The sequence below is a fragment of the Indicator indicator genome, chromosome 32 (genome assembly GCF_027791375.1).
Source record: "Indicator indicator isolate 239-I01 chromosome 32, UM_Iind_1.1, whole genome shotgun sequence".
NCBI lineage: Eukaryota > Metazoa > Chordata > Aves > Piciformes > Indicatoridae > Indicator > Indicator indicator.
In genome coordinates, this window is record NC_072041.1 from 816,776 (window position 1) to 832,676 (window position 15,901).

Here is a 15,901-nt window from a genome sequence, read left to right on the forward strand (position 1 = left end):
GCCGCGGCCAGGCCCCCGCCTAGGGCGGCTGTGCCCCGGGCTGGGGTTCCTGCTGTCCCCTGGCTGGTGCGGCCGCGGCCTCGGCCTCGGCCTGCCGCCTCCTGTGAGCGGTGCTGGGACCGGGCCGGGGGGAGCTCAATTACCGCTGAGATATCACCGCAGCAGCGGGGCAAGGGGAGCGGAGGGCTTTGGTGCTGCTGCCCGTCGTGGTCTCCCTGCCCCCGCCATAGCCTGGGTGAGCGCAGCTGCGGCAAGAGGCTCAGTTAGCCCTGGGCTGTGTGGCTTGGGTGTTCGCTCCTGGGAGGGACACTCGGCTCGCTCCTGGGTGTGACACTCGGCTCGCTCCTGGGAGGGCTTTCAGATCTCATCCCTTCCAGCCTTGGCCTGGCTGAGCAGGTTTAAGATATTCATTGGCAAACTAAACCCTCGCTTCACCAAGTGCTATCAAAACACCCAGCGTGGGAATCGCTTGCATTTCGTGGTGCCAGTGTTAATGAAAGGAGATTTAGCCAGGCTGGATGGGGCCTCGGGCAGCCTGGGCTGGCAGGAGCTGTGGAAGGAGGTCTGGAACTGGCTGATCTTTGAGGTCACAGCCAGAGAATGGCAGGTCCCTTCTGACCCAAACCAGTCTGTGGTTTGTCTTCATGGCCGGGTGACACAATGGGCCACAAGATTTCCTCCTTGGTGGTGCTTCAATCTGCTTTTATTGTCTTTCTAGGGATTAGCCTAAGATCTGAACACCATTGCTTTGCCTAGCTGCCTCCTGCAGGATGCCACACAAGATTGGCTTCATAGTTGTCAGCTCCTCAGGACATGAGGATGGCTTCTGTGCCAAAGAGCTGATGGTTCACGCACCGACGGTGAATGGATGGCGGTCACCCAGGTACTGCCCTGCTTCTGGAGCGCCAGGGGGGCTTAAAGGGAGTGGGAGATGTGCCATGAGGACTCTTCAGCATCCCACACCAAACTGGGTGCAAAAAGAGTTGCTTTAATCCCATGGAGTCCTTATCCTGGGGGAAAAAGCACCTTGGTTATCATCTAAAGGGGTGAAAAGTGGGAGAAAGGACCTGGTTTTCTACAGTCATCACCTAAAGGGGGAAAAGGTGGGAAAAAGGAGCTGGTTTTCTTCTTTTCAGTCTTGGAGCTTGCAGCTGCTTTGGTTTAGTGTTGAAAATCTGCTCTCTGGATCTGTGTGGGGCACTTTAACTTTGCACACAATCAAAGTGTTTCTGCTCTTTGGTTTCCTTCTGTAATGCTGAGTTACACTCTAATAACTCTGGGCAGTTAAAGCTGGGAGTGAAATCCCCTTTCCAAAGCTGGCTGAGGGCTCCTGTGTGCTTCCAGGCTGTGTCAGTACCCCCAGGAGATCGTTCTGCAGCTGGTGGAGCGGTGCCGGATCCGCAAGCTGCAGCTGCTGGCTCACCAGTACATGATCTCCAGCAAAATCGAGTTCTACATCAGTGAGAGCTTGCCTGAATACTTTGCTCCCTACCAGGCAGAGAGGTTTCATAGGCTGGGGTAAGTCCAGGAGCTCTGAATCAGAAAGGCCTCAGGAGCTAAAATCCTTGTTTCTGCTGTGTGTGCAACACTGACAATGCTGTGCTGCAAGCACCAAAGGTCCTGAGCCTGCCCATGTCTGGAATAGAGCTGAAGATGCACCTGGAGCACTGCATCCAGCTCTGGAGCCCTCAGCACAAGAAAGACCTGGGTCTGAGGGAGCAGGACCAGAGGAGGGCTATGAACATGATCAGGGGGCTGCTGCAAGGACAGGCTGAGGTAGCTGGGGGTGTTCAGTCTGGGGAAGAGAAGGCTCTGGGCAGACCTGAGAGCAGCCTCCCAGTACCTGCAGGGGGCCACAGGAAGGCTGCAGAGGGACTGTTTGCAAAGGGCTGCAGGGACAGGACAAGGGACAATGGTTTGAAATGAGAGCAGAGCAGATTGAGATTGGATGTGAGGAACAAATTCTGCACCATGAGGCTGCTGGAACACTGCAACAGGTTGCCCAGGGAGGTGGTTTCAGTCCTGAGGGAGATTTGCACCTTGGCAGAATCCCAAGCTGAGGAGCAGAGGCAGGGCTGGCTTTGTACATCTCCTCTGCTTATTCTTTGCATTCCCCTCCTCAGCTATGTCCCTCTCTCAGACAATGAGAAGACTGATTTTGAAGCACGAGAGTTGAAGTCTGTGTATGTGGATGCAGTTGGCCAGTACCTGAAGCTGATTTTCCATAAAAATTATGCCAATAAATACAACTTGTATGGTCAGGTGAGTTAAGAGGCCTTGCCTGGGGGGCTAGAAGTCATTTCAGTAGTACAGAAGAGGCACAGAATCCTTCTCCCTTGAGCTGTAGAAGCTAAGTGTTGGTTGAAAGCTCCTGGGTTTGTTTGTGGTGTCTGTTTAAAAAGAAGATACAGATAAGAGATTCTAAGGGACTTAATTTGACCAGGTGCATGCAGGTTCCATCAGTGCCTCTCACTGATATTACACTGCAGGCAAAGGGCTTCCTCTGGGAACAGCTTTGTGCTCCCTACAAAGCCACTGGCAGCCTTTAGGATCTGCTGTGGAGGTGTTGTGCAGACAGAGAGAGCCAGTGTCAGCCTCAGTGCTGCAGTGACTCCTCTCACTTGACCCCAGAACAGAAAAGGGACCAAGAAAGGACTCCACAAGGTGCTCTGTGGATCTGCTGATCCATTTTTAATGCAGCCTAATGTACGTTTAGCACTTAGTGCTTTGCTTCCACCCCTCCCTGGAGAGCACAGATCCTGTTAGTCTTGTTCCAGTTTGCTTTGTCTCAGTTTTCCTGAGCTATGGACAAGGCAATAACCTTCTGCGTTTACATTTTTCTCTCCATCTCTCCCAGGTTGCTCTTGTAGCTGTGAACATTATTGGTGACCCGGCAGACTACAGCCATGGCAGCAATCACACTGTGAGTGCAAAGCATCCCTGGCTCTGTGCTGCTGCTATACCACTTCCTGGGCTACTGGAATGCTTCTTTCTTCTGCTCCCCCTGTGCTGGGGCAGAACTGCCCTGGATTGATTTTTGGTTTTTTAATGGGTTTATTTTATGCTATCTTGAAGCAAGAGAGCTCTCAAAAATTGAGCCCTAGTGTCTGGCTACAAAAAAATCAAACATCTTCAGTTGGAGTGGTGTCATTTCCAGCCTCTCCAGGGCTTCAGTGTGCTCCAAACCAGAGCTGTTACAGGGTTCTGTAGCTTGTGTTGGTTGTCAGCAATCATCACCAAAAGGACACAGAGCTGCTGGAGTGAGGCCAGAGGAGGCCACAAAGGTGATCCAAGGGTTGGAGCAGCTCTGTTGTGAGGACAGGCTGAGGGAGCTGGGGATGTTCAGTCTGGAGAAGACTCCAGGGGGACCTTGGAGCTGCCTGCCAGTACCTGAAGGGTTCCTGCAGGAAGGCTGCAGAGAGACTTTTCATGAGGGTATCTGAGACAGGCCAAGAGGGAATGGTTTGAAGCTGAGGCAGAGCAGGGTTAGAGTGGAGCTGAGGAAGAAGTTCTTCAGTATGAGGGTGGTGAGACTCTGGCACAGGCTGCCCAGGGAGGCTGTGGCTCTCTCCTGCCTGGGGATGTTCAGTGCCAGGCTGGATGAGGCCTTGAGCAGCTGAGTCTAGCTGAGAGGTGTCCCTGCCCATGCAAGGAGTTGGAGCAGATGAGCTCTGAGGTCCCTTCCAACCCAAGCCCTTCTGTGATTCCATTAATCTGTCCTGAACACAGGCTTAATGGTGGTGGCTCCAGCCCTGGAGCCATTCAGGATCAGGCTGGATGTGTCCCTGTGCAGCCTGCTCTGGCTGGAGCTGTCTCTCTGACTGCAGTGGGCTTGCACAAGATGCCCTTTGAGGCTCCCTCCCACCCCAGTGCAAGCTGTGTCTGTCCATTAAGATGTTGTTTCTCCTCCTGCAAAGCCTTCCAGGGAGAAGCTGATAGACCACTACTTGGGCATTAGGTCAGATGATCCTGCCCTGGATGGATCCTACCTTGGGTAAGGATGGGGCTGCCCCAGGTGCCCACAGTTGGCAGCCTCCCTGCTTCGTCCGTTCCCTGCTGGTGCAAAGAGCAGGCTGAGAGCATTGCAGATTGACTGAAAGCTGCTTTTCTTCCTCTGATAACCTCAGGAAGTCTGACTCCATCTCCCCCCTGGATGATCTGGCCTTTGACATGTACCAGGACCCCGAGGTGGCGCAGATAATCCGCAGGCTGGACGAGCGGAAGCGCGAAGCTGTGCGCCGTGAGCGCTACGACCAGGCCAAGCAGCTCAAGCAGGCCATTGCCGACCTCCAGAAGGTACTGCTCACAGCCTCCCAGCTGGACAGGGGCCCTCAAGGGACCAGGAGAGTCCCTGTGCCGTTGGGATGATTGCCAGGATGCTTTCAAAGCAGTCGTTTAGAAATCAGATAGCTCTGGCAGGCTGCGAGGAGGCAGAAGCACTGCTGCTGAGCTCCGGGGCCTTGGATGTGTCTGGAGTGGAGCAGAGGAGGAGGGAAGGGAAAGAGGGGGAGCCAGCTGGTCCCTCTGTGTGATGAAGTCTCCTACGGGAGGTTTAGGTTGGGTGTTGGGAAGAATTCCTGTACTGAAAGAGTGGTCAGGCCCTGGAACAGTGCCCAGGGAGCTGGTGGAGTCCCCATCCCTGGAGGTGTTCAGCACAGGTAGATGTGGCACCTGGGGACGTGGTGGTGTTGGGCAGAAGGTTGGACTCCATCCTAAAGGCCTTTCCCAGCCTCAGTGGTAGTGAGGTGGTGGCTGGCAGTGGTGCCACAGCAGTGTGGCTCTGTGCCCCTGTGCAGGTGGGGGAGCGGCTGGGGCGGTACGAGGTGGAGAAGCGCTGTGCAGTGGAGAAGGAGGACTACGACCTGGCCAAGAGCAAGAAGCAGCAGATGGAGGCCTACCGCCTGCAGGTGTACCAGCAGCTGCAGCTCCACCACCTGCTGGATGCAGAGCTGCTGGTGGGTGCTGCTCTCAGCTCTTCACCTCTCCAGCAAAGCTTGGATGCTTTGCACAGCTTCAGGGCTGCCCAGTGCATATTCATAATCCCCAAATCCCAGCAGGGTGGGGATGGGAGGGAGCTCTGGGGATCACCCAGTCCAACCCTCCTGCCCCAGCAGGGCACCCACAGCAGCTTGCCCAGAGTAGAGTCACGATGGCCAGGGGAGGTTGGAAGCTCTCCAGGGAAGGAGACTCCACAACCTCTCTGTGCAGCCTGCTCCAGGGCTCCAGCACCCTCACACCAAACAACTTTCTCCTCCTGTTCAGGTGGAACCTCCTGGGTTCCAGTTTGTGCCCCTTGTCCTGTCCCTGGGCACCACTGAGCAGAGCCTGGCCCCAGCCTCTCACCCCCCACCCTTTAGCTCTTGCTGAGCATTGCTCAGATCCCCTCTCAGCTGCTCTTCCTGAAGGAGCTTTCTTGTATCCTGGAGGGGTGTCCCAGGCCTGTGCTGGCATCAGGGCTGCCCAGACAGGAGCTGTGTGATCAGACACAGCCAGCTCTGGCCTGTTCTGAGTGGGAAGCTTTATCATCTCCACAGCCACACACATTTTCCAGTTGCACAAGCTGCTTCCAGTGGAAGCGTTTGCAGCCTTGAGTGAGGTCTGACACTCACTGGAAAGCAGCAGAGGTTTGCTGCTGAGAGCTGCAGCTGCACTGCCTGAGCCTGGCACCTTCTCAGCCTTGCTTTTCAAACCCTTCCCTTCCTCAGGATCGAAAACCTGAGCTGCCCCTGGAGCCCCTGACAGACCCTGGCAGCCCTCAGCACTCAACAGCTGCAGCTTCACTCCCTGCTGAGCACAGAGAACAGCACAGAGAAGAGCCCTGGGCAGCAGAGCCTGTGCTGGAGGAGAAGCCAGCAGCTCCCACTGCTTCCCAGCCCCTTCCTCCCCATCAGTCCCCTCCTCCTCCTGAGACTCATCTCACAGCCTCCAGGGAAAAGGTGAGACTGCAGAAATTCAGAGCAAAGGGTCCTGTGCTTGACCTTCCAGAGCAACAGTCCTTGGTGGCTGTTCTCAGGGCTTATGTGGGATCTGAAACTGGTGCTGAGCAGAGGCCCTCCTGTCACTGGCATTGCTCTTCCTTGTTCCTGAAGTATTTGGAGGCAAAAGAGGATTGTCCCTGATTTACATAGAGGTGGATGGACACAGACAGGAAATGACTCCTGGAGGTCACAGCACCCACAGTGGTGGGAGCTGCATCCTGCTTACTCCTTGGCTGGCTTAATAAAGCTACTTCCAAGGGAGCAGGTTGGGTGAATCCACTGCAGTGGGGGTCAGCTAGGCTGTGGTTGCAGGATGAGGGCCTTGGGGTGCTGTGAGCAGAGGAAGGAAATGGGGGGTTCTGGTTAGCTTGAGCTTTAGGTTTGCTGCTCCAGCTTCTGGAAAGGGCTTTGTGTTAGTGCTCTCTGAGCAGGATTTGGCTTTAAGCAGTTCATCAGAGCCAGCTTCGTGCCTTGCTGGCTTGCCTCAGCAGGTGATCTCTGTGGCTGGGTGCAGAAGCTCTCTCTGGGTTTGACTGCATTCTGGACAAGCTCTGAGGGTTCTTCACAGTGTTCCTGTGGGAACTCCAACATCTGCACTTCACTGTAAAGAGAAACTGCTTTGAGGGGGCAAAAAATGCTCCAGTCACTGATGGAGCAGCTTCCCACCTAGGTCATTTCTGGACAGCAAATGTTCTCTGCCCTGCCAGGCTGAACTTCTGCCCTATGATGAGAGACCCCTGCCAGCCACCTGCAAGGAGCCTGAGGCCTACCTGGAGCCAGAGAGGGCTGAAGAGGCTCTCAGTGATGCCCCAGCAAGAGGCATCACAGGGGAACCAGAACCACTCAGTGAGAAGGCCCTGAGGGAGGCCAGCCCTGCTGTTGAGGTGTTTGGAGAAGCTTTGGTAAAGACCAGCAGCATGACCACAGGTGGTTGGGATCTGGTTGGGCTGACACAGGCTCTGCCAGCACAGACCCACCCAGAGCATTCCCCCCTGGGCCTCTGGTGCTGGTTTCCATCTCTCTATGATGCTGTAGCTTCTTGTGCTGGTTTGAGGCCAGCCAGAACATCTCTTGCCCCGAAAGGGACAAAAGAATGACACACGCAAATGGATTGGAGAGTGATGGAAAAGTTTAAATGGAAAAGCAATTGGTGAAGCTACAGAAAACTACAAACTACAAAGCATAGTGGAAAAGAACATCCTAAAGCATACAGAACCCCCTCACAGAATTCCCAAAAGCTTCCCAATCCTCCCTTCCTCCCACCTGAGGGTCTACCCAATCCTTCAGGGCTCTTCCTTCCCCCTCTTCCCACTGCTAGGCAAGTCTCAGGCTGGCCAGGTCTGAGACTGCCCCCCCCCCCCCCCTCCATTCTCCTCCTGGCATTAGGCCTAGTCAGGCCTAAGAGGCCTGAGATACTCCCCCGGCATTACCTGATAAGAGAGGACATCTCCCATGGGAGCAGAGAGGGAAGAAAGAGGAAGAGGATGACTCTGCAGATGGCTTTATAGGGCACAGGATTTATGGGTAGAAATACGCCGTTTCCTGTGTCCACCCCTCTGGGGCGGGTACCTGGGACACCAGAGGTGTATCTCATGCAGCAGTGGCAGGGGGCACCCAGGCTAAACTGCCACACTTCTAGAGGTGATTACTTGATGAGATATTAGGCAGACAGTGTCTGGTGGAGGGCTTTAGGGTGCAGCCCCTGCCAGAGGAGCCGTAACTCATGACCTGAAGGGAGAGGAGGCCTCCCTGTGCCTGCCCATGTCTGGAATAGAGCTGAAGATGCACCTGGAGCACTGCATCCAGCTCTGGAGCCCTCAGCACAAGAAAGACCTGGGTCTGAGGGAGCAGGACCAGAGGAGGGCTATGAACATGATCAGGGGGCTGCTGCAAGGACAGGCTGAGGGAGCTGGGGGTGTTCAGTCTGGGGAAGAGAAGGCTCTGGGCAGACCTGAGAGCAGCCTCCCAGTACCTGCAGGGGGCCACAGGAAGGCTGCAGAGGGACTGTTTGCAAAGGGCTGCAGGGACAGGACAAGGGACAATGGTTTGAAATGAGAGCAGAGCAGATGATTGAGATTGGATGTGAGGAACAAATTCTGCACCATGAGGCTGCTGCAACACTGCAACAGGTTGCCCAGGGAGTGTTTCCTTGAGCCTGGCCTGTTCAGCCTTTGTGCTCTGCAACCTGGGCTTTCAGTAAAAGTCACCTTCCTGGGGGCAGCACCTAGGGGCTTCCTGCTGAAGTTCAGCTGCTCCTGCACAGAAATGCTGAACAAATCCTGCAGAGTCAGCACTGAGCTTTCAAGGGAGGACCTTGTCCTGTGCTCAGGTTTCAGGAGCATATTCCAAAACCTGGTGCTACCGAGAGGATGCTCTGCTGGCTGTGTACAAGAGGCTGATGGAGAGCTCGGTAAACACCCCCAGGGATGAGCTGAAGAACATGCTGAGGGCTGCCATCTTCCTTGTCAGGAGAGCCATCAAAGACATCGTGGCCTCAGTGAGTTCAGTCACAGCATGGTGGGGCTTGGGAGGGACCTCTGGAGAGAATCCAGCCCAAGCCTCCTGCCAGAGCAGGAGCACCCAGGGCAGCTCCCACAGGAACACTTCTAGGGGGGGTTGGAAGCTCTCCAGAGAAGGAGGCTCCACAACCTCTCTGGGAAGCCTGCTCCAAGGCTCAGCACCCTCACAGTGAAGAGGTTTTTCCTTATGCTCTCCTGGAAGCTCCTCTGCTCCAGCCTGCACCCATGGCCCTTGTCTTGTCACTGGGCACCACTGAAAGGAGTTGGAGAGATTCCAACCCCACCTGGGCATTGGGACTCTGGGCAAGCTGCTGTGGGTGCCCCTGCTTCATCCAGAGGGGTTGGACTGGATGAGCCCCAGAGATCCCTTCCAGCCATGCTGGCATCTGGGGGCTCCTGTTGCTGCAGAACTGGAGGAAAGCTTTTGCATCCTTGGGTGAGAGCAGGGATCTGGTGGTGGCTTTATGCAGGCTTTCCCTTTTCACTTAGGTTTTTCAGGCTTCCCTGAAACTTCTGAAAATGATCATTACCCAATACATCCCAAAACACAAACTGGGGAAAGTGGAAACCTCTCACTGTGTGGAAAGGACACTTCCCAGTCTGCTCTCCAGAGCAGGAGACTGCTCAGCCCGGCTTCGCCTCCTGGCCTCCAGCTTCATCCAGGTTGGTGCTGCTCCCCCAGCCCAGCAGCTGCTGCTCAGGGGAGGCAAATCCCATTTCCCTTCACCTGAGCACCTCAGGGTCACTCCTCTTTGCACACCCAGCTCCCCCTGCCTCCAGCATCCCTGCAGGCCCCCTGACTCTCTGTGCTTCTGCAGGAGATGGCCCTGTGTGCTGAGGTGAAGCCTCTGCAGATTGTTCCAGCTCACTTGGTGCAGCCACTGAGGCCCAACTGCCCCCCACACCTGGCAATGAGCCAGCTGCAGTTGGTGGAAAGCCTCTTGAAAGAGCTGGGGACTGAAAACTCAGGGTTCACAGTCAGCAGTGTCATGAAGGTAGGAGCCTGAGTGGGCAGCATCTGAAGCTCTTTCTGTTGCTGTTTTATTTGGGGCTTGTCTGGTTTGGGGGTGCTTGAGAACTTGTGACAACCTTCTGAGGAAGGGAGATGGAAATGGGGGGGTCAGAAAGTGTCTGTATGGAGGTAGTGCAGAGGTGAGCAGAGGCTGGAGCAGCTCTGCTGTGAGCACAGGCTGGGACAGTTGGGGCTGTTCAGCCTGGAGAGGAGAAGGCTCCAGGGAGACCTTAGAGCAGCCTTCCAGGAGCCGAAGGGGCTCCAGGAGAGCTGGGAAGGGACTTTGGAGAAGGGCTGGGAGTGCCAGGACAAGGGACAATGGTTTGAAACTGGAGCAGGGGGGATTTAGGTTGGGATCAGGGGGAAGCTCTACACAGTGAGGGTGGGGAGACACTGGCTTCTCCTACTGCAGTGAAACAATGACCAGAGGCTGAGGAGGCCTTGCAGAGCTGCAGGGAGGGGCAGGGGTGTTCTAATTGCTGTTGTCAGTTTGCCACAGGAGCTCTGGAGCACAGGGTGCAGGAGGTGCGGGAGGCGGCACTGAGGATCATCTTTGCTCTGTACAGGAGGCACAGAGCTGCTGTGCTGCAGCTCCTGCCCCCAGCACAGCCCAGCAGGAGCCTGCTCTACAAAACCCTCCTGGATGGATTCTCCAAGATTGATGGCAAAGACTCTGAAGCTGAAGTGAGGGTATGCAGGGAGAGGGCACAGCACAGGGAGCTGCTTCAGGCCCTGCCTTCCACAGAGCCCTGTGGGACACTGGCACAGAGCAGGGGTTGAGGTGTGTTGGGGACATGGCTGAGTGCAGAAAGCTGCTGTGCCCCTGGAGCAGCACAGAGGACTTGAGGGGGAGGAGGTGGTACTGTCCCAGCTCACCTACCCTGCAGGGTGCTGCCCTGTGCCCATGCTGGTGAGCCTTGCAGTGTCTCCTCTGTGACTCCAGTGGGGTTTTGACAGGCACAGAGAAAGGCAGCAACAGAAGAGGCAGAGAAGCAGAAGAAGGAAGAAATAAAAGTTCTGCAAGATCAGCTGGCAGCTCTGAAGGAGATCCAAGCAGAAGTTCAAGCTGGAAAGGTTTGATTGTGAGCTTTTTATCCTTTCTCCTTTGGCTTAGATGAGGAACAGCCCTGGGGGCTCACTAGAGCCATGCAGACTCCATGCCACACCTGACTGACTGCCACTGACCCTCCCTGCAGCCTGGGTTGCTTTTTTCTCCTAACACAGTATGAAATCTGCAACAGCTTTGTCCCTTTGGGGAAGTCTGCAGGCAGAACAGAGGGATTGTGCTGAGAGTGGCAGGGCCCTCCAGGAGCAGGCTGTGCTGCACAGCTGTTCGCTTTGGCCCCTGACCCTTGGAAGGATTCTCAGGAAGCCTTCCCAGGAGATGCTGCCTGAGAGCTTTGCTGTAGGAGCAGCAGCAGAAGCAGTGCATTGGCTCTGCTGGGAAGCTCTGAATTGCACAGAAGAATCAGGGTCTCCTCTCTCCCTGACAAGCATCACACCCATTGAGCAAACTTCTGACCTCCATCTCTTTTTGTTTGTTTGGTTTTTTTTTCAGCAGGAGCCAGAATTTGATTTGCAGAAGCCAAAGAATGAAGGTAGGTAGCTCCAAGCAGTGCTGAGGAATGCAGAGGGATTTCAGGATGTCTGGGGCTCAGTGGTTGCTCTTTTCACAGGATCCCAGGCCAGCAGAAGCCCACAGTCTGCAGCAGAGATGCCAGATGACCACTCTTCTGTTGCCAGTTACTTGGACAAGTGAGTAGCTGAACACTTCCTCATCACCTTAAGCACTCAGCAAGCTAACAACATCAATAACATCTTCCACTAGATCTAAGCTAACACCTCCAGCACCGAGACCAGCAAAAGGCAAATGAATTCTAACAGAGTTGAGGTTATCAGCAGGCAATTGGATGGATTTACCCTGAGGTCAGCACCAGGCAGGGCAGAGAAGGAGCAGCAGCAAGGAGCCAGCTGTCTCTCAGGACAGTTTCTAACAGCACAAAGCTCCCTCCCTCATTTCACTCTCTTGGTTGTGCTTTTTCCCCTTAGTTTATGCATCTTCTGTGGTGAGAGAGATGAATCCTTCACAGAGGAAGGACTGGATCTGCACTACTGGAAGCACTGCCCCGTGTTAATCAGATGTGAGCACTGCAAGCAGGTCAGGAATAAACCTTCTGGAGCATTAGCTGCTGCTCTTCTGGTTTTAGGCTGCTGTAAGATATTGAACACTAAGGCAGATGAATTCCAAACACAACTTCTTAGGCTTGAGGAGGGCAGACTGAGACTGGAGATGAGGAAGAAATTCTTGGCAGTGAGGGTGGGGAGACACTGGAACACTGCCCAGGGAGGTTGTGGATGCCTCCTCCCTGGAGGTGTTCAAGGCCAGGCTGGATGAGGCCTTGAGCAACCTGGGCTGGTGGGAGGTGTCCCTGCCCATGGCAGGGGGGTGGAACTGGATGATCCTTAAGGTCTCCTCCAACCCAACCCATTCCACGAGGTGCCTCTGGCTGTGTGGCAGGTGGTGGAGATAGCAAGCCTGACAGAGCACCTGCTGAGTGACTGTGACAGGAGGGACAGCTTCGGGAGGTGTCCCCGCTGCAGCGAGGCCATTCCAAGAGAGGACTTCCCCAGGCACCTGAGGAGCAAGGCCTGCAACTGTGAGTAGCTTCCAGCAGGAGGCTTGGACTTCAAAGCCAAGCCAGCCAGACCCTGCAGTACTGCCTTTAGAAGGCAGCACACCTCTGCTTAAGTGGGGTTAGAAATCTGGTGTGAATCCTTAGGAGGGAACAAATGCCTGTGCTCCCCAGCCCCTGGCAGGCTTCCCTTCCCCCTTCCCCCTTCCCCCTTCCCCCTTCCCCCTTCCCCCTTCCCCCTTCCCCCTTCCCCCTTCCCCTCAGGAGGGGGGAGAGAGCAGAAAGCCTCTTGGGGACTGAGCTCCTTGCTCCTTTCAGTCTTGTTGCTGTAGGTGGGTGAAGGTGTGGGGCTGCCTTGGGAGCAGCTGATGAGGAGAGGGCAGGAGCTGGCCTGGCCATGGGCTGGGTTTTCTCCTCTCTTGTGACCTTGGCTTTGCCTCTCTCACCTCCTCCTTCTCATCACTTCAGCTGCCAAACCAGAGGCTGTGGCAAACCACTGCCCACTGTGCCACAACAACTTTGCCCCAGGAGAGGAGGTAAGGCTGCCCCCAGGCTGCTCTGAGGCTGTGCCCTGGGGCTCTCCCAACACTGCCTTACAGTCAGCACCTTAGCAGCTCTCCTGCACTGCTGCTGGGCTCTCTGATGGCTTTCTGTCCCCTGCCTGTAGGCCTGGAAGGCTCACCTGATAGGCAGGGATGGCTGCAGGATGAACAAGCGGAGGGTGGCCCCCGTGAACAAAACCCTGCTGCTGCAGCCTGGTGAGAGAACTCTTTGTGAGCCTAACAGTGATGCTTTTTAAGAACACTGTCTCACCCTCAAGGGCAAGCTGGCTCTTAATTTCTCATCCAACCTGTTTCCTGCATTTATGTGCCCTGGGTGGCAGTTTTGATGCTCTTACAGCTCCCAGCACAGGGAGGGAGCAGATTCTCCACAGGCACAGTTCCTGATTTAACCAGTTCAGGGCTTTTTCTTTTTTTTTGCCCTGCATGACCAGGAGCAGAGCAACCAGCAGTTAACCTTCTGGAAAGCTCCCTAGTGCTGACACAGAGAACATAGAGCCTGATTTAGCTTTTAATGCCCAATCAGGGGATGCTAATCTGATGGTAATTAGAAGCTGAAGTGAATTGTTAGTGCTGTGTGCTGCTTTTCCTTTGCAGTGCAGAGCCAGCAGCCTGGCAGAATTTATGACTCTGCAGCTTCTCACACAACAAAGGGAAAGTGATGCTGGTGTCAGGTGGTTGGGTTTGGAGCAGCCCTCTGCAGTTGTGAGGCACAGGCAAAATGGGACCTGAATGCAGAATGAAATCATGGAATGGCTCAGCTTGGAGGGGACCTCAGATCTCATCTCCTCCAACCTCCCCACCATGGGCAGGGACAGCTCTCAACTAGAGAGCTCAGGTCTCATCCAGCCTTGCACTGAACACCCCCAGGCAGGAGACATCCACAGCCTCCCTGGGCAGCCTGTCCCAGAGTCTCACCACCCTGGTGCTGAAGAACTTCTTCCTCAGCTCCAGTCTAACCCTGCTCTGCCTCAGCTCCAAGCCATTCCCCCTTGGCCTGTCTCAGACACCCTCATGGAAAGTCCCTCTGCAGCCTTCTGCAGGATCCCCTCAGGCTCTGGAATAAGATCCATTTTCAGACTTTATAGCTGGAGGATCAGAATGGGAGATAAAATGGAAGCATGGGGCTGGAGGTGCTTGTGCTGATGAGTTGCATTTTCTCATCACAGGCAGAGCAGCTGGAAGGAAACCTGGTGCTGCAGGGACAAAAGCTCAGCCTCCATCTCTAGCAAGCAAGATCCCAGCCCCAAGAGGGAGCCCAAATAAAAGCACTGCCAAAACCTACTCAAAGCGATGACAGGAAAAGTATTTTTGTCTTAAAAACTTGAGATTTGGGCAACTCCTAGAAGCTTTTCTGCTTGGCTGTGTGGGGCAGCACTGCCCAGGCTGCTGCCTTCTGTTAGCTGTGGGCTTCTCTCCTTGATGCTGTTAGAAATAACCTCTGGGACTGGACCCAGAGTGCTCCTAGACACCAAGAATTAGCACCAAATGAAGAAGCTGCAGGGCTGGCCCTTGCCAGGGGGTAGCTCATTCTGGAGCAGTAACCCAACCTGGCACCAAGTGCCTTATCAGCCCTCTTGACAGGAGGGTTGAGCTGCACCCCAGGGGTCCCCTTTGGGATGCAGTAATGGTGTGAGTGGCTGCAGCTCCTGCAGCAATCCAAGCTCTGCTTTAAAACCTCCTTTAGTTCTGAAACAGCTCCCCAAGGAAAAAACAAACCAAACCAACTCTTAGTGGGACCCTAAAGAAACTGAATTAATAAATGTAGGCTTTGTTCTTTTGCTGCTGTAGTGTGCTTTGTGTCTGCTCCCTTTCCACCCAGCTCTGGATTTCTCCTGCTTCCCCATCCACAGCTGACAGCATCTCACCACTGAAGAGCTTCCAAGAGCAGGACAGCAGCGTGGAGCTGTGTGCATGAAGCAGCAACCTCAGCATTCCTACTTTGGACACTCAGGCAGTGGCTTTCCAGGATGGAATTGATTGGTCCCACGTCTGTGTCCACCACAGCTACAAGAATCAGAGCCTGGTAAAGAAGCTTTGGGGTTGGCAACAACTGAGAAGGGAGGGAATGGAAAAGTTTGTTGTCTGCAAAAGGATCTTTGCATGCAGTAGCAGCAGGACTGAGTGCTGGAGCCACCATGGCCCTGGCCTGTTCCCTCTTTTCTGCTGGGGCTAAAGAAACCCTGGGGTGAAACCCACAGTGAGCACTGCTCCTGTCCCATGGCACCTGGAGTAAAATCTTCTGGAGCAGCAGTGTTGCTGAGGGAGGACACTTGGACTGCAGAGCTTCAGTCTGTGGTGATGAGGCCTCCTTACCAAAGAGGAGTAGGCTCTGGGCCCTGCCTCCTGGGCTCTCCTCTCTGTGACCTCTTTCTCCATACAGCTGAGTTGGCTTCATCCATCCAACCTGCAGAGCCAGCTGGAGAGCAGGCACAGTCCCAGCCTGTGGAATTCAGCTCACCTGCAGTGACCAGGGGGAGTTCTGCTGCCCCTGTAGAGCAATTTGTAGAGGTTTTGTGGTTCCAAGTCTGGGATGAGCAGAAGTCTCATCTGTACTACCTAAGTTATTTTTATGACACTTAATAAACTTGTTTGGCATCCTCAGGCTCTGGTGGCAGAAATGGGCAGGGGGGTTGGAACCAGTTGATTGTGAAGGCCCTCCCCTCCCCCAAGCTGTGATTCCATGGTTCTGGGGTTGCTGGTGCCAAAAGGCAGGGGACAGGGCTGGGACCTTTGTCTAATCTAAGGGCTAGGTCTGGGTTGCTTAGAGGAGTGGATACCTCATCCCTGCAGTGTTACAGCCCTTGAGCAGCTGAGTCTAGGGGAAGGTGTCCCTGCCCAGGGCTGGGGGTTGGAACTGGATGGTCTTAAGGTCCCAGTCTGTGCTTAAGCCATCGTGGGGAGGTTGTACACCCTGGGAGCTGTATTCGGGCACCACAATCCCCCAAGGATACTTTAGGTCACGCTCTTGGCCCCTCTTTGGTCCCGAAGTTCTCTCGCTGTTATGTCTGAGCAAAGCTAAAGCACAGCTGAGCTTGTGGCCTGGTCTCACTCCCCAGGCAGGGTTCGGTGCCTTCCGAGATGCTCTACCACGTCCCAACCACAACTGGGCGACATTGGTCTTGTTCTGCCAGCAGGAGGGTGGCAGCAGCAGCAGCCCCTCGGCGTCTGTTTGCTCAGCGGTGCGGGCTCCGCTGCG

General features: G+C 54.9%; 1 protein-coding gene across 1 annotated transcript; it reads left to right on the forward strand.

The window, feature by feature from the left end:
• The first annotated feature begins 770 nt into the window (after positions 1-770).
• Positions 771-14,030, forward strand: CEP104 (centrosomal protein 104). The gene is made up of 21 exons (XM_054394992.1): positions 771-883; positions 1,345-1,518; positions 2,124-2,262; positions 2,858-2,923; positions 3,918-3,994; positions 4,128-4,296; positions 4,797-4,955; positions 5,706-5,936; positions 6,686-6,880; positions 8,308-8,475; positions 8,987-9,160; positions 9,316-9,492; positions 9,999-10,199; positions 10,467-10,583; positions 11,071-11,111; positions 11,199-11,264; positions 11,559-11,667; positions 12,028-12,166; positions 12,611-12,678; positions 12,810-12,900; positions 13,872-14,030. Exons 1-21 carry the CDS (start codon positions 771-773, stop codon positions 13,997-13,999), a joined length of 2,802 nt encoding a protein of 933 aa, XP_054250967.1. The 3' UTR covers positions 14,000-14,030.
• Positions 14,031-15,901: the final 1,871 nt, after the last annotated feature.